Raw genomic sequence first — 467 nt, 5'->3', positions numbered from 1 at the left:
TGCCACCTCCCACAGATGGTGCAGTCTCTGGGCTTCGCCGTGTACCGTGCGCTGGACTGGGGGCTGGACGAGAACGAGGAGCGGGAACTGAGCCCACGCCTGGAGCAGCTCATCGACCTGATGACCAACAGCGACTCAGAGGACAGTGGCTGTGCCACGGCTGACGAGGGCTATGAGGGGCAGGAGGAGGAGGAGGAGGGGGGCGAGGGGCCGCCGCGCTCAGTGCGCACCTTCGGGCAGGCCATGCGGTGCTGTGCCACACGCCTGGCCGACCCCGCCGGCGCCTCAGCGCACTACCAGGCTGTCTGCCGTGCACTCTTCGCTGAGACCGTGGAGCTCATGGCCTTCCTCGCCAAGATCCGTGATGCCAAGGAGGTGAGCGTGGGTACCAACTCACACCACTGCTCAGAAGGGTGTTGGGAAAGGTGAAGGTTCCGCGCGGGGAAGCAAGCGGCCGAGTCCGCGTG

General features: G+C 66.6%; 1 protein-coding gene across 1 annotated transcript in view; it reads left to right on the top strand.

Moving 5' to 3' along the window:
- Window positions 1-467, top strand: part of SPIRE2 (spire-type actin nucleation factor 2) — a 4,148-nt gene that overhangs the window by 261 nt on the left and 3,420 nt on the right. The window contains 1 exon segment of the mRNA XM_009072973.1: window positions 16-375. Coding sequence (XP_009071221.1) covers window positions 16-375 — 360 coding nt within the window.

The sequence above is a fragment of the Acanthisitta chloris genome, unplaced genomic scaffold (genome assembly GCF_000695815.1).
Source record: "Acanthisitta chloris isolate BGI_N310 unplaced genomic scaffold, ASM69581v1 scaffold6334, whole genome shotgun sequence".
Taxonomy (NCBI): Eukaryota; Metazoa; Chordata; class Aves; order Passeriformes; family Acanthisittidae; genus Acanthisitta; species Acanthisitta chloris.
This window is presented reverse-complemented; position numbering and strand designations above follow the sequence as displayed.